The 23749-nt window shown below is 41.9% G+C and overlaps 2 protein-coding genes across 2 annotated transcripts; one reads left to right on the top strand and one right to left on the bottom strand.

Annotated features, from left to right (window-relative positions):
- Nucleotides 1–1019: 1019 nt before the first annotated feature.
- Nucleotides 1020–4922, top strand: LOC124041961 (signal transducer and activator of transcription 1-like). Its single transcript, XM_046360178.1, has 8 exons — nt 1020–1109; nt 2119–2264; nt 2617–2752; nt 3105–3160; nt 3249–3340; nt 3460–3599; nt 4379–4558; nt 4756–4922. Exons 2-8 carry the CDS (start codon nt 2169–2171, stop codon nt 4764–4766), a joined length of 711 nt encoding a protein of 236 aa, XP_046216134.1. The 5' UTR covers nt 1020–1109; nt 2119–2168; the 3' UTR covers nt 4767–4922.
- A 6997-nt stretch (nt 4923–11919) lies between these two features.
- Nucleotides 11920–21404, bottom strand: LOC124046469. Its single transcript, XM_046366910.1, has 8 exons — nt 21169–21404; nt 18137–18295; nt 17743–17904; nt 15492–15543; nt 15079–15268; nt 14927–14963; nt 14406–14650; nt 11920–14209 (listed from the first exon to the last, which is right to left on the bottom strand). The coding sequence occupies exons 1-8, from the start codon at nt 21181–21183 to the stop codon at nt 11920–11922; spliced, it is 3150 nt and encodes a 1049-aa protein (XP_046222866.1). The 5' UTR covers nt 21184–21404.
- Nucleotides 21405–23749: the final 2345 nt, after the last annotated feature.

Genomic DNA, 23749 nt, shown 5'->3' with positions numbered 1-23749 from the left:
CTCTGCCGGTTCCCTCCTCTTTCCCCTACAATAGAGAGAATAGCTCATTAGTACCATCAGCTGTGCTTAATTGCCTCTGACCACCTTGACTCACATGCCGGGCTGGGCTACTGTCCGTGGGAGCAGCCTGCCCTCTGGTGGTCCTTCCACATTATACTTTTGGTCAAATATTATATCCCTTTGGGCTTCTTGCTGTCAATTAGCAGTGTACAAATGATTTGTAATTACTGTCCACTCAAGAAAACAATTGAGCTGAAGTTGATGATCCCTGCTCTAGGCTTTAGTGGAGTGTCATTACCGGATGTTTGATGTTTTTGTGGCATCTGTCTTTTAGTTCTATCGTGGTGGAGAGACAGCCCTGTATGCCCACTCACCCTCAAAGACCCATGGTGTTGAAGACTGGGGTGCAGTTCACTGTCAAAATCAGGTGATTGCGCCAGTGCTACACACTCCAAACACAATGTGCAATACTCTGTTGACTAGTAGCTAGAAGAAGCCTGCAAACCCAGAGTAGGGTTGTTTAGCAATCCATGCTGTAACTCCTCAATTAAGACCAACACCTTTAACACTACACACTTCCATCCACTTTAGTTCCTGGTTGTCATTTGGCTTGCATTGTGATTTACTTCATTGGTATCATAATGCTCTTGCAACCGATAATATCCCCAGACTCCTGGTGAAGCTCCAGGAGTTCAACTACCAGCTCAAAGTCAAAGCTGTGTTTGACAAGTAAGTGAATGTGAAGTACGTACCATAGCCATATACATACACACATGTGTACACATATGTCTTTGGGAACTGCTTGATGTTATAGTTAATCAATTGTGTTACATTGTTATATTTTATCAATGGCAAGAGTCAAAGCTTCAGTCACTGATGTATTGTATTTCTTTAGGAACGTCACTGAGAAGAGCACAGTGAGAGGGTAGGAAATGTTTTGGTCTCTGTTATCCTACTTAAACCTGAAGAAGCCTAGTTAGTAGTCATTACATTTCCTCTGATTTTACGTCATTTCCAGGGTCCGGAAATTCAACATCTTGGGAACCAACACTAAGGTTATGAACATGGAGGAGTTCAATGGAAGCTTGGCAGCAGAATTCAGACACCTGGTATGAACTGGCACATTCAGATGTTATACTGTATATTGTACATATGATATACTGTACTGTACATCAGGGTTCTCCAATAGGCGCCCCCCCATATTTTTCATTATTTTCAATTAACTCTGCAACTTTCCCAGTTATTTACTTTTTTCACAACTGCCACCAGTTTGGCGCCAAAACATTTACAACAATGACATATTGACTTACATGGGCATCATGCACCACTAATTATGCCCCCTGTCTGTAAGTTAGATAATTTTTCAAACCCCTTAAACAGCTTTTTCCCGAGTCATAATCAATATGCTTAATTCTATGTAAAACGTTTTCTGCATATCTAAGCATAACTCTTGAGCTGTCTGTATCCTCCTGACTGATGGTTATTATTTTTAATAAACAATATGCTTCTATTCATCTAGTTATGGCTTGCTTTTCTAAAGTCGACCAACCTTGCCAGCAGGCATGCCAGCTAAGATAGTTAGACAAGCTAGTTACTCGAACTTGATTGATTGCCTGAAATGGCTTCTTGGTAGCTAGCAATGAGGTTTGGAGATTGGGAACCTATCTGGGCTAGTGAAAGCCAGCTTCCTAAAATTGCTAAATGGCTAAAACCATTCCAGAGAGCCACCCGACAAAAAAAATCATATATATTTTTTAAACATGACAAATAAATGTCATCTTAGAAAATAAAACCTTGAAAGTTACCAAATTCTGGCAATTTACTGGTAAACTTCAAAAGTTTCCAGCTGGGGTTGGAACCGGTTCAGGGTACAAAACCCATAAACCGAATAAGTTCCGAATTTTCTGAGGAACGGAAAAAGAACCTGGAACGAAAGTGATCTCTAGTTTTCTGGAACAGAATCGTTATTTTCAAGTCTTGAGAATCATTTAAAAATGTTATTTTTAAACAAAGCATCTCAAGTGTGAGGGTGATTGTGATGTATAAAACTATTACTATGCAATGTCATAGTTATACATATATATTTTTTTAATTATGTACATCTGTGTGTCAATTCAGGGTCCTCTCATAGTGACGGAGGAGTGTGTGTGCGTGCGTGTATCCAGACAATGTCCCTGCCCATTGTGGTCATCTCCAAGATTAGCCAGCTGCCCAGTGCCTGGGCCTCTGTCATGTGGTACAACATGCTGACCTGTGAGTCCAAGGTACAACCCCTCTCACTTACCCTTCTCATTCAAGACTAAATCCTCATAGCTACAGTATCTATCTATCTATCTATCTATCTATCTATCTATCTATCTATCTATCTATCTATCTATCTATCTATCTATCTACTTACTAAGATTTTACCCTCTGAGAACTACAGTAACTTTTGTTCTCTTAACTGCCTCCTTACATATGTCATGTGATCCAGACTGGACAGGTTTAATCTAGGGGGTCGAACTCCTGGTCCTGAAGAGCCAGGTGGTGTGCAGGCTTTTGTTCCACCCCAGCACTAACACCCCTCTTCCAAACTATCAGCTTATCATCTCCATCCCTCTCTCTCTTCCTCCTCAGAATCTGTCGTTCTTCCTGAGCCCTCCTCAGGCCACCTGGAGCCAGTTGTCAAACGTGCTGAGCTGGCAGTTCTCCTCCATAACCAAGCGAGGCCTCAACGACGAGCAGCTGAGCATGCTGGGAGACAAGCTCCTGGGTGAGTCTTATTGTGACTTGGCGTGGTTTTGTGAAACGACACAGCCACAGCAAACCCATCTGTGATATTAAGGTGCGCTAGTTGGCTATAAATGGTGGCCATACATCCAGTGTGTGAGGTGGCTATTAGTTTTTCTCAACACAGATATCTGGCAAGAGAGTCAAGGTGACCAACTCATTTGGCCAACTAATCCCAGATAAAGGCTAACAATGCAAATGTTGCTTAAAATCTATTCACCGTATCCAAAGGTGCATAAAAAGCTTATGACCTCTGTCATGTGTTGCTCATAACGGTGTCAGCTAAGGTTGTTCCATTAAAGTGAACCAATAATAATACCAAACTCCTGTGACAGGTGGAGAAGCAGCCGGAAACCCTAATGGACTCATCCCCTGGACCAAGTTCTGCAAGGTGAGCATCTCTCTGGAAGTTCAGTGTTTTAGCCAACCCCTGTGTGTTTACTATGGGCTGTGTATTGAGTGTGTCTTTGCCTGAGCAGAGTGTGAATGAGAAGAGCTTTCCCTTCTGGCTGTGGATCGAGGGAATACTGGACCTGATCAAGAGACACCTGCTGTGTCTGTGGAATGATGGGTAAAACATCTCTCCAACTCACATTACTTCAGTGTACCTTTCTGAAGACTAAGTCTACATTACATTTTTGAAAAGTTACTTTATTGTGCTATAATCAACTACATATCTATGGTCTATAGGTGTATCATTGGCTTTGTTAGTAAGGAGAGAGAGAAGGCCCTGCTGAAGGACAAGGAGCCTGGAACTTTCCTGCTGCGCTTCAGTGAGAGCAGCCGAGAGGGAGCCATTACCTTCACCTGGGTGGAGGGCTCCAATAATGGTGTGTGTGTCTTTTTGTGTGCATGTGTTTTTGTAGCTTTGTAGCTGTAGATGAAGGGGAGGAGATGGGTTAAAGAAGGATTTTAAGCATTGAGACAATTGGGACGTGGATTGTGTATGTGTGCCATTCAGAGGGTGAATGGGCAAGACAAAATATTTAAGTGCCTTTGAATGGGGTATAGTAGTAGGTGCCAGGTGCATCGGATTGAGTCAAGAACTGCAACACTGCTGGGATTTTCATGCTCAACAGTTTCCCGTGTGTATCAAGAATGGTCCACCACCCGAAGGATATCCAGCCAACTTGACACAACTGTGGGAAGCATTGGAGTCAACATGGGCCAGCATCCTTGTGGAACACTTTCGACACCTATTAGAGTCCATGCCCCGACGAATTGAGGCTGTGTGTGGGGGGGATGTAACTCAATATTAGGAAGGTGTTCCTAATATGTGGTATATTTACTCCGTGTACATACCTATGGACAGACAAAAATATATGTATTTTAATTGTTTTTACACATTATGAGTATGTGTCTGTACATCTGTATCAGGTATATGTGTTTCTGTTTGTATTATTTGACCAGGTAAACTGACTGAGAACACATTCTCATATCACATTGTGTGTGTGTGCATTTATGTACAGTTGAAGTCGGAAGTTTACATACACTTAGGTTGGAGTAGAAGTGTACCTGTGATGAAAATTAAAGGCCTCTCTCATCTTTTTAAGTGGGAGAACTTCCACAATTGGTGGCTGACTAAATACTTTTTTGCCCCACTGTATAGATGGCCATTTCCACGCGGTGGAGCCCTACACTAAGAAGGAGCTGGCCGCCATCTCTTTTCCTGACATCCTCCGCAACTACAAGGTGATGGCTGCCGAGAACATCCCTGAGAACCCTCTGCTCTACCTCTACATCCCCAAAGAGAGCGCCTTCACACGCTACTACAGCCGCCCCACAGAAGGTAACTAACAAGCTGTTAGAAATGTATGTATGTTGAGGAAAGATTGAGTAGTTGAAAACGGTACAAATGGTGTTGAATTCAATTCCAGTCTAAGCTATTATACACAATATTCACTGCATAGCATACTTTTCATATTTTGTTGTGCCACACCCTTTTCCCCCATTGAAATATTGACCACTGGTAATGCCTTGCTACAGGAGGTTGGTGAGGGGAGGAAGGCTCAAAATACCATGTTCAGTTGTACAAACAACAGTACACAAGTATAAACACCATTGGACCACACAGCCGTCATACTGCTCAGGAAGGAGACACGTTCTGTCTCCTAGAGATGAACGTACTTTGGTGCGAAAAGTGAAAATCAATCCCAGAACAACAGCAAAGGACCTTGTGAAGATGCTGGAGGAAACAGGTACAAAAGTATCTATATCCACAGTTAAACGAGTCCTATATCGACATAACCTGAAAGGCCGCTCAGCAAGGAAGAAGCCACTGCTCCAAAACCGCCATAAAAAAGACAGACTACGGTTTGCAACTGCACATGGGGACAAAGATCATACTTTTTGGAGAAATATCCTCTGGTCTGATGAAACAAAAATAGAGTTGTTTGGCCGTAATGGCTTGCAAGTCGAAGAACACCATCCCAACCGTGAAGCACGGGGGTGGCAGCATCATGTTGTGGGGGTGCTTTGCTGCAGGAGGGACTGGTTCACTTCACGAAATAGATGGCATCATGAGGAAATTAGAAAATGATGTGGATATGTTTTATTTTAATTTGATTTATTTCACCTTTATTTTAACCAGGTAGGCTAGTTGAGAACAAGTTCTCATTTGCAACTGCGACCTGGCCAAGATAAAGCGTAGCAATTCGACACATACAACAACACAGAGTTACACATGGAATAAACAAAACATACAGTCAATAATACAGTAGAACAAAAGAAAACAAAAAGTCTATATACAGTGAGTGCAAATGAGGTGAGTTAAGGAAATAAATAGGCCATGGTGGCGAAGTAATTACAATATAGCAATTAAACACTGGAAGGGTAGATCAGCAGAAGATGAATATGCAGGTAGAGATACTGGGGCGCAAAGGAGCAAAATAAATAAATACCAGTATGGGGATGAGGTAGGTAGATGAGCTATTTACAGATGGGCTATGTACAGGTGCAGTGATCTGTAAGCTGCTCTGACAGCTGGTGCTTAAAGATAGTGAGGGAGATATGAGTCTCCAGCTTCAGAGATTTTTGCAATTCATTCCAAGTCATGGGCAGCAGAGAACTGGAATTGGCTTTGGGGGTGACCAGTGAGATATACCTGCTGGAGTGCGTGCTACGAGTGGGTGCTGCTATGGTGACCAGTGAGCTGAGATAAGACGGGGCTTTACATGAGTGAAGGATGCTTTGTTGCGATATAGGAAGCCGATTCTAAATTTACTTTTGGATTGGAGATGCTTAATGTGAGTCTGGAAGGAGAGTTTACAGTCTAACCAGACACCCAGGTATTGGTAGTTGTCAGAGCCGTCCAGAGGAGTGATGCTGGACGGGCGAGCAGGTGCGGGCAGTGATCGATTGAATATACACTGCTCAAAAAAATAAAGGGAACACTAAAATAACACATCCTAGATCTGAATGAATGAAATATTCTTAATTAATACTTTTTTCTTTACATAGTTGAATGTGCTGACAACAAAATCACACAAAAATTATCAATGGAAATCAAATGTATCAACCCATGGAGGTCTGGATTTGGAGTCACACTCAAAATTAAAGTGGAAAACCACACTACAGGCTGATCAACTTTGATGTAATGTCCTTAAAACAAGTCAAAATGAGGTTTGGTAGTGTCTGTGGCCTCCACGTGCCTGTATGACCTCCCTACAATGCCTGGGCATGCTCCTGATGAGGTGGCGGATGGTCTCCTGAGGGTTCTCCTCCCAGACCTGGACTAAAGCATCTGCCAACTCCTGGACAGTCTGTGGTGCAACGTGGCGTTGGTAGATGGAGCGAGACATGATGTCCCAGATGAAGAATTGGAATTGAAATTGCTGACACACTCCAGCCACATGAGGTCTAGCATTGTCTTGCATTAGGAGGAACCCAGGTCCAACCGCACCAGCATATGGTCTCACAAGGGGTCTGATGATCTCATCTCGGTACCTAATGGCAGTCAGGCTACCTCTGGCGAGCACATGGAGGGCTGTGCGGCACCCCAAAGAAATGCCACCCCACACCATGACTGAACCACCACCATACCGGTCATGCTGGAGGATGTTGCAGGCAGCAGAACGTTCTCCACAGCGTCTCCAGACTCTGTCACGTCTGTCACATGTGCTCAGTGCGAACCTGCTTTCATCTGTGAAGAGCACAGGGCGCCAGTGGCGAATTTGCCAATCTTTGTGTTCTCTTGCAAATGCCAAACGTCCTGCACGGTGTTGGGCTGTAAGCACAACCCCCACCTGTGGACGTCGGGCCCTCATACCACCCTCATGGAGTCTGTTTCTGACCGTTTGAGCAGACGCATGCACATTTGTGGCCTACTGGAGGTCATTTTGCAGGGCTCTGGCAGTGCTCCTCCTTGCACAAAGGCGGAGGTAGCGTTCCTGCTGCTGTGTTGTTGGCCTCCTCCACGTCTTCTGATGTACTGGTCTGTCTCCTGGTAGCGCCTCCATGCTCTGGACACTACGCTGACAGACACAGCAAACCTTCTTGCCACAGCTCGCATTGATGTGCCATCCTGGATGAGCTGCACTACCTGGGCCAATTGTGTGGGTTGTAGACTCCGTCTCATGCTACCACTAGAGTGAAAGCACCGCCAGCATTCAAAAGTGACCAAAACATCAGCCAGGAAGCATAGGAACTGAGAAGTGGTCTGTGGTCACCACCTGCAGAACCACTCCTTTATTGGGGATGTCTTGTAATTTGCCTATAATTTTCACCTGTTATCTTCCATTTACACAACAGCATGTGAAATTTATTATCAATCGGTGTTGCTTCCTAAGTGGACAGTTTGATTTCACAGAAGTGTGATTAACTTGGAGTTACATTGTGTTTTTTTAGCAGTGTATATATATTGAAGCAACAGCTCAAGACATCAGTCAGGAGGTTAAAGCTTGGTCGCAAGTGGGTATTCCAAATGGACAATATCCCCAAGCATACTTCCAAAGTTGTGGCAAAATGACTTAAGGACAACAAAGTCAAGGTATTGGAGTGGCCATCACAAAGCCCTGACCTCAATCCTATAGAAAATGTGTGGGCAGAACTGAAAAAGCGTGTGCAAGCAAGGAGGTCTACAAACCTGACTCAGTTACACCAGCTCTGTCAGGAGGAATGGGCCAAAATTCAGTCAACTTATTGTGGGAAGCTTGTGGAAGGCCACTCGAAATGTTTGACCCAAGTTAAACAATTTAAAGGCAATGCTACCAAATAATAATTGAGTGTATGTAAACTTCTGACCCACTGGGAACGTGATGAAAGAAATAAAAGCTGACATTTCACATTCTTAAAATAATGTGGTGATCCTAACTGACCTAAGACACAGAATTTTTACAAGGATTAAATGGCAGGAATTGTGAAAAACTGAGTTTAAATGTATTTGGCTAAGGTGTATGTAAACATCAGACTTCAACTGAACACTATTCTTATTTTTTTTAAATGTATCTTAAAAGTAATATAGTCAAATATACAACTTCTACTATTGCTAATACTACACTTTATATCATCCAATAATATATAATGAAAAACACTCAACATGAAGAATTAATGCAATTATGTTTATTTCAAATATATATTTTGAAATATAGTTTAGGTGCTCTTCCTTTTATAGCAGGAAGTAAAGGGACTGGACAAGGCTTTGCCTATAGCTGAAAACATCCTAGAAATGAGCGAACGCTTCCTTGGTTTCTTCTTGGTGGAGCATACACTCTCTGTAAGGCAGGATTCTTGATCATTGACAATTGCTGGAAGAAAAAAAATGTAAACATAAAGAAAATGTTAACTGACCCTAGTTAGTGTGAATAATTAGTATTGCATTATTATTATTTAAATTGTAATATTCTACATAATTTACAAATGTAGGGCAGCAGGTAGCCTAGCAGTCTCAATCCGCCTATTTAACGCAGAAGTGTTACATAGGCCCCCCCAGGACTGTTTAGTGCCAAAAAGAAGGGGATAAAAACATGCAAAAAAAAATATATATATATATATATATATATATATATATATAGTCTAAGCCCTGGGGGCTTCTGCGTTAAATAGGCGGATTGAGACTGCATATATATATTGAGACTGTATATATATATATATTCGTCAACTTTCTTATATCTCTCAGATTTAGGACAGACACTTCAGTTCCATGTAGTGAATCTGTTATTCAATGCGTTTGTATGGGCTAACAGCAGTAAGGCCGATACAAACCCCTCGGCCTAGACAGGGCTTAGACTCTTGTGGGTTAAAAAGCATGATCATTACAAAGGTGCAACTCGTGCGGGAGACAATAAAAGGCCACGCTAAAATGTGCAGTTTTGTCACACAACACAATGCCACAGATGTCTCAGAAACTGAGAAATATGGGAGCAAGGGAAAACGCTGGTTGACTAGTTTTGAGGGAGCGTGCATTTGGCATGCTGACTGCAGGAATGTCCACCAGACCTGTGGCCAGATAATTTAATGTTTATTTCTTTACTTCAATGTTGTTTTAGAGAATTTGGCAGTATGTCCAACCGGCCTCACAACCACAGCGTTGTGTTGGCTGTAGGGTTATGGTGTGGGCAGGCATAAGCTACGGACAATGAACACAATTGCATTTTATCAATGGCAATTTGAATGCACAGAGATACCGTCACGAGATCCTTAGGCCCATTGTCGTGCCATTCATCCGCCGCCATCACCTCATGTTTCAGCATGATAATGCATGGCCGCATGTCGAAAGGCCTGCATAATCACCAGACATGTCACCCATTTAGCATGTTTGTGATGCTCTGGATTGACGTGAACAACAGCGTGTTCCAGTTCCCACCTATATTCAACAACTTTGCACAGCTATTGAAGAGGAGTAGGGACATTCCATGGGCCACAATCAACATCCTGATCAACTCTATGCGAAGGAGAAGTGTCACGCTGGTGATCAAATGGTGATCACACTAGATACTGACTGGTTTTCTGATCCACGCCCCTAGGTATCTGTGACGAATAGATGCATATCTGTATTCCCAGTCATGTGAAATCCATAGATAAGGGCCTAATGAACGTATTTCAATTGACTGATTTCCTTATATGAACTGTAACTCAATCAAATCTTTGAAATTGTTGCAAGTTGTGTTTATATTTTTGTTCAGTACACATTTGAGTGTATTGACTTACCTGTTTCACTGATAGCAGGGGTCTGGTTCTGGGAAGGTGTTGGAGTGCAGTGGTTCCTCTTGTTGACCTTCTGTGTACACTGGAAAACAAACAGTCATTTGTACAGAAATTGCACACAAAAGGTATCAGTGTTTACCATCATACTGTATGTAATGAATATCATTATTTTTATGTATTTGATTGACATATGTACCTTTGGGTTGAATCCACAGAGAGCGTTGAATCTTCCTCTCTTCTTTTCCTTTGTACCAGTTGTTGGAAGCCCAGAATTACCTACCTCGTCACTGCCAAGTGCATTGTGTGATGACAACTGGGTCATGGAGTGAGGTGAAGAGCTAGCCTCATTGCATTTAGTTAGCAGTTCCCTAGTTAATGATTTGACCAGGGCATCGTCAAATGCATAATCCCTTGACTTCATTGCAACCTGGAGCATCTTCTCTGACCCAAATTCTTGAAGAAGCCCCTTGTAGACAGCCTTGAAAATCTTTTTGATTTTCAGATTCTGGGGTAGGCTTGAGTTGGTTCAAGGCCTGAGGTGCCACAGAACTCAGACAGAATCCTCTTTGTGAGAACTCTTGATGTTTCACCAATATCAGAGGATTCCAGTAATGTGATAGGGGTGATCATTGACAGCAATCTAATAATCAGTAAAAGTACCAAAGAGGTGTAGTCATTGCTAGTGGAGTCAAATGAGGCATGTGTATCGGAGTCCATGGCTGATGGAGTTGATGGATGCACAGAGACACTAGACATCTCCAGATCTTTGTTATCCATCTTGGATTCCACCTCTCCTAAAACTTGAATATCCACAGTTCCACCGTTGTGTGTGCTGCTGCCAGACATAGAGGGTCTAGGCAATGATTTGGCACTAGACTGACGGCTAGTGGTCATGAGAGCCGGTCTGTCAGGGTCAAGTGTTCCAGCATCAGTTGGGGACAACCCATTGATTATGTTCATCAACTCTGATAATTTTACTGATGAATTTGAGGCCACAGAACAGGTATCCATGACCTGATTGACCATTATATTGGTGAAAAGGCTCTTTGTGTCACAGTAAACCTGTGGGGAACTAATGGAGATGGCAGAAGAGCTCGGGATAAGCCGACTTGTGTCCTGCAGAGAACCATCAGAGATGATAGTTTGGCAGAAACCGGATCCTTGTGATGGTGGAGGAAGCCAGAAGTTAATCTGCTGTAGCAGACGTTTTATTGACTCCTCAGCAAAGGAGTACACAAGGTCAGATGGAAACTCCCTGGATTCTTCAGAAGCATTCAATTCTGTCTTCAGCTTCAAAAGAATAGAGTCAGACACGCTCTTGCCAGCTGGCACAAAAAGAGCCTGAGGGGTGTTGTAACTTTTTATGAGCTCATAAACTTTGTCAGTGAGCTCATGTGAGAAGTTCTGAAGACCGTCCCTGCAGCTTAGTCTCGCAAGTCTTCTTGTAAAAGAAGTGACATCATCTGCAGTGGATGTGTTCCGTATCTTCTCTTGGAATTACCTCCATAACAGTGTCAACTATGGCAGAGATGGTTAGCCTTGTGTAATTTGTTGACCCTTGTGAATGAGTTGAGGAGTCACTCATATCAATGACCGAACTCCTAATGATAGGACAATAGCTTTCAACAGGCCACTCATTGGAGACTGGAGTCCCTGGAAGAGAATTTGTAAAATCACTCTGGGACCCTCTGGTCATGGCAGAGGTGATGGACAGGGAGGACTTTGAGGAGGATGGCCGGTGTATCTCGTGTCCATCAGTTCTCACCATGTCAACATCCTCCAACATGGAGCCCACTATGGAACGAGTCAAGAAACCTTTCTCTGAGGTGCTCATCCTCTCTGACATAGACACTCTCCTCTGGATTGTCATCAGAGTCTGACTAATTAAGGCTTTGGAATAATTCACCATGTTGGTCTGGCTGCCCTCATGTTCACTGTCCGTCATTTGTGTAGAAGTAGCTGTTCTGCATATGGATTCGGCATGTTTGGGGGCCTCAACCACATTGTCTAGGAGGACCGGTTGTTGCTGGGCAAAAAGTCCTTGACCTTGGTGAACACATTGTTGAACAGGTTAACAGTGCCTGGCCAAATTATATTTCCTTTCACATTGGCCCCGTTGTGAACACTGCCAGGAAGGGTTGAAGCTGACAGGGATCTCTCCAACTGGTCAGACACTGAAGCAGCAGACATTTTAGTCATCTGGGTGAAGCTATTAAGGTCTTTAGTGATGCTTATGACGATGTTGGACGCTGCAGAAATGGTGTGCAGAGAAGAGGTGAATAAAGATGGAGTTCCACTCTTCTGAAGGATTTTGACATCTCTATCATCATCATCATTACTGGACTCTGCACAAATGTCTGCACTTCTACCATTAAGGCTGGTATTTACAATGCCAATCAACCCTGATCGAAGGATCCCACCAGCCATATGTGAGGCTTTAGTTTGAAACTCCTCAGTACATAGTTTGTCAAAGGCTGTGGATTTAAGACTTCTAGTGGATGCTTCCTCTTCATCATTGTTGATCTCACCATGCATATTGTCCTGTGTATTGACAGCATAGTCATCAACAGATAAATATGATTTGGAGGCGGCAAGGACGTCAATCTGAGAAACAACGGCATCCAAAAGCTTGGACAGGTCTTCTGTATCTCCTTTTAGGCTAGAGAGGCTTTCCTCCATGGATTCCTCAGAGTGATACACAGTGAGGATCTGACTAATGACCTCATTGGTACAGGTTTGAAGGTCCGCTTGGATTTCAAGAGAATCACTATTACAAGTCACCTGAGAATCTAAACTTTCACTGGGAGCCTGTTTGAGAGTCTCGTCATGTATTGGTGTAACACCATCGATGACCTTCACATCGGAGAGACATTGTTCACTGTCTAACAACTCAGATGGTGAGGCGGAACAAGAACTGGTGAAATCATTCAAGTCAGACATGATGCCATCCACAAATAGATTGGCCTCCAGAGACTCTTCAGAATCACACTCTCCAACAGAAGATGAGAACTTCTCCATCACCTCAGTCTTATACAAGACTAGAACCTGGCTGGCAATCTCTTTTGTGGTGTCAAGGAGGACTTGGTCTTGCAAATACTTTTTGAGAGCCAAGAAAGGTTTTGGGGTCTCACTTTGTCCTTTTTGTTCATTCATGGATGAGGGGGTTATTAAAAGTGGTTTACAAGAAAAGGACTCCGATGTGTCAGCCTCACCGTTACTGGAATGATCGAAGTCCAGGTACAAAGTTGGAACCATTGTGAAAGAATCTCTTGTGCTCTCCACAAATGTACTTGAGAGATCCCCTTTTTCTGGACAGGTAAGAAGCCTCTTCAGCGTATTTTTCATGTCGTAGTAACAACCAACAGTGTAAGACCAGATCTTACTCTGATGGTTTTCAAGAAGGATCTGCTCACTCTGTGCAGGAGAGCGGGATGACCTGATAGACTGGGTAAGATTGTCCATGTCTGAAACAAAGGTACTTACCAACTCAGAGGCCTCAGGGTCGATCATAAGGTCTCCAATCTCACCTATCCTAGGAGTTGGACTAGATGATGTAGTGCCAGAACAACATGATGTACAACCCCTGAATCTTTTAACAATCTCCCGGATCGATTCAGTGGCCTTGGTCTGAAACTCCTCAGTGAGTAGTCTGTCCATACTTTGTGTTGACAGACAAAGACTAGATTTGGCACCTTTGATATTAAGGTTGCTCTCTCCTTGTTTTAGCATCTCCTCAGAACTTTTACAAGATTCAAACATCTTCATATGGTCAGCAACAACACAAAGCAGTTCCCTCTTGTTGGGATCATTTTCCTCCTTATTGCTGAAGTTCAAAACAGTGCCACTGAGGGCTGTCATGACCTGTCCTGTTAAATGTGTCATATCCACCTCAACACCATCCTCTCTGAGAACAACACTCTGCTCAACACTCTTCCCATTAATGTACATCTGAAGTATGTTGGAAACGCCAGACACCATCTCCTCAACCACCTTGGTGCTGGAGACACCACCACTGGCAAAAAAGACAGGGGATATTCGCCCAGAGATGGGAGTTTGGATGGCCACAGAGATTATGGAATTGACCTTCTTTGACACTTCTCCAACAATAACCCGGGATAGACTTTGAGTGTCTACCTGGCCCTCTCTTTGGATACAGAGGACATTGTTCAGCGACTCTTTGAAGGAATCCTGGACACTAGTGAGGAGACTGTCCTCAGTGATCCCAAAAAAGTCACTGAGTGGCTCAGATGATATAGACTCACCATCTCCCTGAGTATTTGGCAACACTGTCTGAGACCTTTGAGAATACAAAGCAAACAATACAGCATTTCATATTCCATTGTAGACACTGTAGTCACATTAATGCATAATTCAGTAATCAGTTAAACTGGTCATTAAGAGTAAACTGGTATACAGATAACAAAACATATTTTCACAAAATGGGTTATGTGTAGTTAGGTGAAACCGGTTTCTTTAGGAATGACTGAACATACCCATTACGAGAGGAGCTTGATTTGGCCGTGCGAGACCTTGAGGATTTGCTGCTGCCTCTCTTGCGAACCTTCAGGTTTGTGCTTGAAGATCTCTCTGATTCTGTCAGAGACTTGACGAATACTGGAGACACATGGCTGTATATCCGTACAAAACGGAAAATTGCAGGGATGATGACCTCCAGGATGGCCTCAGATACAAACCGCACAATCTCCAGGCACATCTCCGCAAGCAATGCCCTCATCACCTGTAGGACCGAAACAGTGTAGGTAGATAACTCATAGCCGGGCTCTGAAACAAAGCTCCTCAAAGAGATACAAACAATCTCACATATGTTCATGAGAATCGTGAAAGTGGCATACATTTGAAAGCATGAAAAGCAGTAGGCTACTAAAACGCTCTTTGAATGTAACTGTTTGTGATAATGTGGATGATACTGTAGATAGATAAAAGGCTTGTATCTAATTTTCTTGAAAGATCTATTAATATATCTATGAATAATTGTCAAGGTTAAGCGACTTACAGGGTCCATCCTGCCAATGCTTAACTGCCTCCATTGCCTATAGGAGATAATTAGATGTTTTTAGTCCCAAAAAGCACACCAACACACATACAATTTATAAAATCCTCCAGATGACATTGCATTCAAATACTACAATAGAAGTTTGGACATACTCCTCAGTAAGTTTTTCTAGAAACCGGATGATAATCGGGTTGAAGGCATCAGGATTGATTGGCGGGAGGTCAAGAGCCCTGGTCTGACAGGCCCTGGAGACACATTCACTTAGGATCTTTTCATTAGATTGTCCCTGGTGAGATGTCCCCTGAACTGCCATCCCAGAGAATTCCACAGATGTAGAGGGACCTGTGTCCAAAGCAGCATTCACCAAGGTAAAGAAGTCAGAAAACATGTAACCTTGTGAGGCAAGTATGTATTAGCCAACTTTGTGTACTTTGTGAAGTTAAGTACCCAAGGAAGGATGCTATGTGCACTCTGTTATTAGTCCTCTGCTCAATAGATGTCCATACTAAATCACATTCACATGCAAAAGGATTACATTCAGTGAAATTTGAGTTCAATTTATGACCTGCATCTGTATCAGTGATCTGCTCCGCTTTGTTTCTCTTGGTCCTCTTGGTCTAAAAAAGACAATACAGTCAATGATATACACGCAGATACTGTATGAAGCCATTCCAATACAGCCCTTTGAGTAGAGCAAGGGTAAGACTGATTGTAGGGCTGTCCCCGACAAAAACAAAATTGTCGACCGAGAGTCATCCTGTTCTAATGTTAAAATGTATTTTTCCATATCAGACACACCCTATGTGTTTGAATACAATCACCTACATAGGCACTGAGCTTGTCTGATGCTTTAAGCACACTGTTTGATTAAATAATTAAGACACACAAATGACTAAAGAAAGAGCCCGATGATGACACTGTATTAAAATAAATGACAGCGAGTGCCTGTGTGACAGGCGCACATTTTCTCACTCTCCTCCATACTGCAGTGAAAAAGCACCACATAACAGCAAGTGTTTATTGTGCTGTCCATGCCGAAGATGCAACATCATTTCAGCCATTTAGTTTCTTCCTCGTTTCTGACTGAAAATTTCTGTTACCGAAATCACTAACTTGTTTACAAAAAACATGACCTATTTCCTCAGCCTTGCTCTCTTTATGTGAAACATGTAAGCATCGCATGCATGTGACAAATAGGGCCTCACCTATAGCCTATCATAATCAAATCAATAAATTGGTTATAACAAACTCCGAACACAGTAATATCGACAGCAAAATGGATGCGGAGGATGTGAAAAATAAATGCCAAACGGGCGAATGTTTACTGGTTGCTTAGGAGGGAAAGGGGAAGTCAGATCTGTGGAAGATATTTGACTTAGTTGTGGAAACTACTGGAGATCAAGAAAAATGAGGGTATAGGAGCAAGCTTTGTGTGAGTATTGTGTGCCAACCAGTTGCTTTTAGATTACAATATTGTTTTTTCTGACCATTTGGAACAGTGTAAACAACACTAAATAAATTCTAAGCAATACTAGTCTGTTCTAACAACAAAAAATTGTAAAGCCTTTATTACAGCATAGCAAAGATTAAAAACAGCCGAATCTGTGAAATTGCTTAATTCAACATTTTGCCGGTGCATGAGGCTTGGTGCTCACAGAATCAGTAGGCTATTAAACAAATACTCAAACAGGCAACAGAAGCTATATCTGTCTCCTTTCTGTATATATGTATACAGTACCAGTCAAAAGTTTGGACACACCTACTCATTCAAGGGTCTTTCTTTATTTTTACTATTTTCTACATTGTAGATTAGTAGTGAAGACATCAAAACTATGAAATAACACATATGGAATCATGTAGGTACCAAAAAAAGTGTTAAACAAATCAAAATATGTTTTATATTTGAGATTCTTCAAAGTAGCCATCCTTTGCCTTGATGGCAGCTTTGAAGAATCTCAAATATAAATATAAAATTGATTTTGATTTGTTTAACACTTTGTTGATACCTACATGACTCCATATGTGTTATTTCATAGTTCTGATGTCTTCACTACTTTTCTACAATGTTAAAAATAGTACAAATAAAGAAAAACACTTGTGACTGGTAATATACATATGGATGATTTACAAAGCTAGGCACATTTAACAATTAGGCTATTGATTATAGACCTAATTAAGTTGGGTGTTCCTCTCTCCTCAATTGTCTTAAGAAAATTAGGCTAAGGCAAGGGCTGTTTCCCCATCTCTGCTGCTGCTGCTGCCTATGCAGCATTGTTCTCAATCCCAATATGCTGGTTAACTTTGCTACTGTATTATGCACATAGCAACATAGGGAAGGGCGCCAATTCTATGGCGCACTGAAGATTATGTTTCAGAACCACTGACAGTGGTGGGAAAAAGCGCATTCGTTATAAAATCATTTTTGATTTATCAGGGTTGCACCATTATTTTTTACATAATATAACCATATACAATTTCAGTATCACGTCTTAGCGTGATGGACTGTGCCATCCCTGTGGCCTCAGCAATGGATTAGTCAACTGAGACAGGTGCGAATCAGACAGGTGTCCATGTGCACCATGAAGTAAAAAAGATTTTTGCGACTGCTCGACTTAAGAAATCCCAGTCAACCAACAGCCTATCGAACAAACAATAGACCAGTCAACCAAATGGGGTCAGCCCTAGATTTACTATTTGGAGATAAAAGGGTATTGTATGGGCAATTTACCTTCCTCAGAACAACATGCAGTAGGGGCAGGTTGTAGACATGAAAGATATCACAAATATCCACATGTCTGCTCAATCTATTCCCTTACCTTGACTTTATTTCTCTTTACGGCATCCTGCTCCATCTGAGGCAGGGGATCCTTCTTCACCTCATCTTCATCATTCTGATTATCAACAAAATCTTTCTCAACTGCATCAGTATCAGTGCTCTGTTCAACTGTGGACCTGTTGGCACTGGTCCTCCTCTTGGTCTAAAAAGACAATACAGTCAATGACATACTGTATGTTGCCGTGGCTATACAGGCCTTTGAGAAGAACTACAGTAAACATATGGTGATTGAATATTAAGAGATGGAAGTTGGTTGTAAGGACAATTTACCCTCCAACCTCACAACAACATGTTGTATGGCATATTGGACAGGTTTAGAGTGTGGACAAGTAAGACCCTAGATTTCCCTTTCTCTCCTCAATCTATTCTCTCACCTTAACTTTTCTCCTTGTCACAGCCTTCAGCTCGATCTGAGGCAGGGGATCCTTCACTTCACTATCTTCTGGATAGTTTAAACCCAGGATATCATTCTTCATTTCCTGGACTTGACCTTCCAAACTTTGAGGATCATGTGGATCATCTTCATTTAAACTCTGATTGGAACAAATTAGACCATTCTTTAAATGCTCATGGATATGGCCAATATACCACAGCTAAGATCTGTTCTTATACATGACACAAACGCAGATTTATTATAAACTGCTTACCAACTTAATTAGAAGAGTAAAAATAAATGTTTTGTCATATCTGTGGTATACACTCTGATATACCACAGCTTTCAGCCAATCAGCATTCGGGGCTCGAACCACCCAGTTTATAATGGCCAATATACTATGGCTAAGCGTTGTTCTTAGGCAATACTGCTTGGATACAGCCCTTAGCCGTAGGATATTGGCCATATACCACAAACACTGAGGTGCCATATTGCTAATACAAACTGGTTACCAACATAAATAGAACAGTAAAAAGTATTTTTGCATCATACCCGTGGTATATTGTCATATATACACATGGCTGAAATGCTGTTTCAGCCAATAAGCATCCAGGACCAAAACTGCCTGGTTTATAATTACGCAATAAGGCACGAGGGGGTGTGCTATATGGCCATTTTACCACGGCTAAGGGCTGTTCTGAAGCAAGCCAAAACGCAAAGTGCCTGGATACAGCCCTTAGCCATGGTAAATTTGTTTTTGCTAACGGTTGTATTCATTTTGGGATCTATCGCATCCCACAGCTGTCCCAGACTATGTTTGGAATATTTATATCTTACACAGAATACGTCCATTTTTGTACTATGGGGATAGTAGATCGACATAGGCTAGTGCTTTTGTTGTTCATTAAGCCTACTCATTTTGTTAGCTGATGAAAAGTAAATGTGGACAGTTCTTCCAATATCTTCAATACGCGCCTTGGAATTGGATAAGGATGCACACAATTGAGTCTCCAATGTGTCTGTCTTCACTTGTAGCCTGTGAGAAAGACCCGATCACTTGATGGGCATTGGCTAATGAGAATTGAGCTATCTGAGAGAGCCATGTGAGTGAGAGGTGCTTTCCGTCTCTCTTCTGGATGATAGCGGGGTGAACAGGCAGTGGCTCGGGTGGAGAAGGGAATTATAATTATTATATTCAGCTCAAGGACACAATGGACACTGGCTGCAAAAAGCATGGATTTTTTTAGGGGCATTATGGTCACACAAAGGGGATGTCGCTGGGTGATTTGAGGTATTATCAAGTGCTTGTCAAATTGTGAATAATAGTATGCAGCCTGAGCAAAAAAAAATAAAGCAGAGCTCATGCCTTTCATGTGACTTTTTTCAAATCATCATTTCAGTCACATCATACAGCCTTAGAATGTATTTAAAATCAAAATGGATTGCCCAACGTTTGTATCACAACCACATAAATAACTCTAAATTAAGCATAAAGGAGTACCTATTTCTTTGTTAACTGCTAAACACAGAATAGCCACATGTGCTCACTCCCTCAAATCATTTGGAGAAAACATTTAATTTTATTCAGCTATGTTGATACTATAAAATACTATAAATTAATGCCATGGAATTATAACCAAATCTTGTCTGCTAAATTAACTAGTGTAGCCATATGGCATAGCCAGATCAGGGTCTAACATAAGGACAAGTCAGAGTATGTTATTCTGTTCTTCTGAAATAGACTACATTTTAGACTGGATTTATTGTGATGGTGTAGGCTATGTTACATGGATTTATTAGATGTTTTAATATGTAGATGTTCCAAAGGTCTGCATCAGTGGTTTGTAGGCTATGAGTGGAAGCAAGGAGATACTAAATGTGTTTGTGTTAATTAACGGTCAGTTACTGTGAGACCAGCAGTTATTTGCTTGACAATCACCAGCTGACAAAATGTCATGACCGCCACAGCCCTAGGCATGGGTCCTCAAATCCTCAAAAAGTTTTACAGCTGTACAATTAGGAGCATCTTGACTGGCTGCATCACTGCTTGGTATGGTAAAAGCATTGCCCACGATTGCATGGCACAACAGAGGGTTGTGAGGACAGCCTAGTAAATCAGCCCAGCCAACGCATCACCGGGGGCAAGCTACCTGCACTCCAGGACACCTACAGCACCCGATGTCACAGGAAAGCCAAACAGATCATCAAGGGCAACAACCACCCGAGCACACTGCCTGTTCACCCCGCTATCATCCAGAAGAGAGACGGAAAAACAGCTTCTGTCTCATGGCCATCAGACTGTTAAATTGCCATCACAGGCGCCTTAGAGGCTGCTGCCCTATATACAGAGACTTGAAATCACTGGCCACTTTAACAATGGAACACTATTCATGTTGTTTACATATTGTAACGACCCTGGGTTTATAAGCGCAGATATCGACTCTGCCACTTGAGCATTCTTTTGGGGCACAGTCGATAGCACGCTGGACTTCGGGCTAGAAGGTTGAGGGTTTGAGACCTGCTCCCTGCCTGTTTCATTACATGTTATGCATTACTCATCTCATATGTATTTACTGTATCCTTCCCATTCTACTGTATCTTAGTCTATGCTTCTCTGACATTGCTCATCCAAATATGTATATATTATTAATTCCATTCCTTTACTTTAGATTGTGTGTATTGTTAGATATTACTGCACTGTTGGAGCTAGAAACGTTATGGAGTCACCTATTGTTATTATAATTCAGGTAAAAACTCGCCTACGGCTGTTATCTTTGCAAGGATCATATTTTATGTATAACAAGTCCCATAGGTTATTATAATGCATACTTTTTTTTTTACAATATTACAAATTATAATATTAGCGGCACATTAACGTTAGCCCACACCGCCACCCAGCTGCCACTACTTACGCACCCCTATCGATATGTCCTGTATACCCTGTGGTTCCCGCCGCAGCATTTTTTTAAAGACGGTACAGCGGTTCCTGCACCACTTGCATAGGGCTTCTCTGTTAGCAATTCGTAGGCTTACCTTATTATCCTCCATGGTTAAAGTCTATGGCTGGAGTCTATGTTCCCATCAGGTAAAACTTTACCAAGTGATTACCAAAGAGATAAGCTATCGCATTTTATACGGTAACTCAGCCAACGTCATAATGTGAATGAACTTTTACGTCATAAAACAACTTCAGGGATAATCTGTCAATCAATGCGATCAGCGACGCAATACTGGATCCCCATACCACTAAAAAGACCACTCGAAACAATAAATACTGGTGTATTAGCTACGTTTCTGTTTTTTTTGTATAATAATGTGATGAGACAACGAATAAATAAGTAAACAACAGCCGACAACAATGATGAGCAATACATAACATTGTAAATAAGAATGTGTTATTATCTGACTTGGCTAAATAAAACAAGGTTAAATAATTTAAAGCAATAAAAATAACAAATCAAATGCAGTAATTTGAGAAGAACGCTTGAGGGCGACTTCGAACCAGTTTTGAATGAACAAGGACAGAAGCATGCCATGTGTTGTTGGGTCAGAGGCGAAGGTTCATAGTTGAAATTCGAAAAGATGGTGGCGCACGCAGAAATACGCGTGGTTCACCTTGGTGGCAGCAAAATAAACTTCAGAGAGCCAGTTATTACAAATGAGTCCAGGTACATTGCAGCTGACATGAGCTAAACCTGAAAGAACTATATGTCACAAGTATGGCATGGATGCAAACTGTAGCCCTGGCTAGCTACTGTGGCTAGCTAGCTAGCTAACGTGGTACTGTATAGCTACAACACAAGTATTCTATTCTTGTGAGAAACGTAACATTGGCTAATGTCGTCTGTGGTCATGTCGCTTAGTTGGTACAGCATGGCGCTTGCAACGCAATTAGTATGGGTTCGATTCCCGGGAGCACCCATACGTAAAATGTATACCTGCATGGCCATTGCTTCGTCCCGCATCGAACCATTGTTTATACAGACGACTCGTTGGAGAAGCTTCCGTACGTTGTCTTGCGTCCTTGATCAACCAACTCAAAACGAAAATAACGTTTCCACTTAACAGCGGCATATTCAGTATCTCTAGGAACGATACTTTGCGGGACGAAGCAAGCATAATCGTAGCTAAGTCGCTTTGGGTAAAAGTTATTGCTAAATGGCTTATACACAGAACCAGTGCAGTGGTGGAAAAAGTACCCAATTGTCATACATGACTGAGTCATTTTCTATTAAGGTATATTTTCTTTTACTCAAGTTAGTCACCCAGTAAAATACTAGAGCGATAGTCTAAAAGTATTTGGTTTTAAATATACTTAAGTATCAAAAATGTAATTGGATAAAATATACTTATAATAAACTTATAAATTATTTCAAATTCCTTATATTAAGCAAACCAGACGGCACCATATATTTAGAAATGAAGCATGTGTTTAGTGAGTCACCAAATCAGTGGAGAGTAGGGATGACCGTTTTCCTGTCCTGCTAAGAATTCAAAATGTCAGAAATTGTATGAAGTAAGTACATTATTTTGGATTCCTAATGAAAATGTAGTAGTACAATTTTTAAGTACATTACACCACTGAGCAGAACAAAAATAAAAATACAACAGGCAACAATTTCAAAGATTTTACTGAGTTGCTATTTATAAGAAAGTCTGTAATTTTAAATAAATACATAGGATTTCACATAACTGGGAATACAGATATGCATCTGTTGGTCACAGATACCTTAACTGGTAGGGGCATGGATCACAAAATCAGTCCGTTTCTGGTGTGACCACTATTTGCCTTATGCAGCACCCCACATCGCCTTTGCATAGAGTTGATCAGGCTCTTGGTTGTGGATTGTTGTCCCCCTCTTCAATGTCTGTGCGAAGTTGCTGAATATTGTCAGGAACTGGAACATGCTGTCATACACATTGATCCAGAGCATCCCAATTGTGCTCAATGGGTGACATGTCTGACAAGTTTCCAGGCCATGGAAGAACTGGGACATTTTCAGCTTCCAGGAATTGTGTACAGATCCTTGCGACATGGGGCAGTGCGTTATCATGCTAAAACATGAGGTGATGGTGGGGGATGAGTGGCACGACAGTGGGCCTCAGGATCTCGTCACGTTATTTCTGCATTCAAATTGCCATCGATAAAATGCAATAGTATTCATTGTCCATAGCTTATGCCTGCCCATACCATAAGCCCACTTCCCACATTGGGCGAACCACTCGCCCACACGATTCCATTACACGCTGTCTGCCATTTGCCCAGTTCATTTCAAACTCGGATTCATCCGGATGTGGAGTTCCTGGGCTGGCATGGTTATACTTGGTCTGCGGTTGTGAGACAGGTTGGATGTACTCCAAATTCTGCCAGCTCCAGGAGCTAGAACAGAAGTACACGTACAAGAATGACCCCGTCACTCAGGGCAAAAGCGCTCTGGAAAACAGGCAGCACTTAAAGTAGATGGCCCTAGCTAGCAAAAAGACAGTACTAGACCCCAACCGATGAAGACAATTTTTTTATTACACGTATCTCCGAGAGATAACAGGAGTCCTCTAGCTATAGAATGAAGCACTTTGAGATGGACACTGAGAAGTTGGTTATATACACTCAGAA

Source organism: Oncorhynchus gorbuscha, linkage group LG01, assembly GCF_021184085.1.
Source record: "Oncorhynchus gorbuscha isolate QuinsamMale2020 ecotype Even-year linkage group LG01, OgorEven_v1.0, whole genome shotgun sequence".
NCBI classification, from domain to species: domain Eukaryota; kingdom Metazoa; phylum Chordata; class Actinopteri; order Salmoniformes; family Salmonidae; genus Oncorhynchus; species Oncorhynchus gorbuscha.
This window is presented reverse-complemented; position numbering and strand designations above follow the sequence as displayed.

Coding starts and splice junctions, on each gene's coding strand:
- LOC124041961 (XM_046360178.1), top strand. CDS start 2,169: ATGTCCCTGCCCATTGTGGTCATCTCCAAGATTAGCCAGCTGCCCAGT. Junction 3,161..3,248: donor CCTGGACCAAGTTCTGCAAG/GTGAGCATCTCT, acceptor TTGCCTGAGCAG/AGTGTGAATGAGAAGAGCTT. Junction 3,600..4,378: donor GGTGGAGGGCTCCAATAATG/GTGTGTGTGTCT, acceptor CCCACTGTATAG/ATGGCCATTTCCACGCGGTG.
- LOC124046469 (XM_046366910.1), bottom strand. Junction 14,651..14,926: donor GCATTGGCAGGATGGACCCT/GTAAGTCGCTTA, acceptor TCGGTCCTACAG/GTGATGAGGGCATTGCTTGC. Junction 14,210..14,405: donor TCAAGCTCCTCTCGTAATGG/GTATGTTCAGTC, acceptor GTATTCTCAAAG/GTCTCAGACAGTGTTGCCAA.